This window comes from Seriola dumerili, unplaced genomic scaffold (genome assembly GCF_002260705.1).
Source record: "Seriola dumerili isolate Sdu_G_001 unplaced genomic scaffold, Sdu_1.0 BDQW01000391.1, whole genome shotgun sequence".
NCBI classification, from domain to species: Eukaryota; Metazoa; Chordata; class Actinopteri; order Carangiformes; family Carangidae; genus Seriola; species Seriola dumerili.
In genome coordinates, this window is record NW_019174646.1 from 423,636 (window position 1) to 424,314 (window position 679).

At 33.0% G+C, this 679-nt stretch overlaps 1 protein-coding gene across 1 annotated transcript in view; it reads right to left on the reverse strand.

Annotated features, from left to right (window-relative positions):
* LOC111233409 (von Willebrand factor A domain-containing protein 5A-like) overlaps window positions 1-679 on the reverse strand; it is a 17,723-nt gene that overhangs the window by 3,630 nt on the left and 13,414 nt on the right. The window contains exon 9 of the mRNA XM_022761210.1: window positions 189-230. Coding sequence (XP_022616931.1) covers window positions 189-230 — 42 coding nt within the window. The remainder of the gene's footprint in view (window positions 1-188; window positions 231-679) is intronic.

Below are 679 nucleotides of genomic sequence, written 5' to 3' on the forward strand. Positions count from 1 at the left end.
ACAAAGCATACCAGAGCTAAAACAACTCCTATACAGTATTTCACATTAAAGTTGCAAAAAACAAAGAGAGCAATTCTGCCGAGAAAATGGGTTGTTTTGTTCAGTGTTTGAATCAACTTACTGTATTTATAGAAACTATAGAAATTATAGAAGATGTGGGATTAACTCCCATTCAGATTTTTACTTACTACGTCTTGCAATCATGGGTAGAGCACGGGCCTTCAACAATACTTCAAGAAATTAAAAAAAAAAAAAAAATTAGTAAATGAAAATATAAACTAAATGACGGGTTTTTGAGCAAGTAGTTAAAAAAAATACTTCAAATACTCAAGTTGTTCAAATATCCAAAATAACTTAATATAACGTAATAAGTGAGACTTTTTACATACAAGTACATGCAGGTATGTGAACTTATCTTCAAATTAAATGCAATAATAACAGTGATTTGTAAATATGTGAATGAGTAACGATTTTTATAACGTGACAGCATTTGCATTGAGATTGTCTTCTACACCAATGAGCCAAAACACAATGACCACTCACAGATGAAGCAAATAACATTGATTATCTCATACCAAGGTGAATGCCCCCTGCTCGTAGTCAGTGTGTTGGATGTAGGAGAAATGATCAGGTATAAAGACCTGATAGAGCCAGACTACTGGGCTGGAGCATCTCTAAA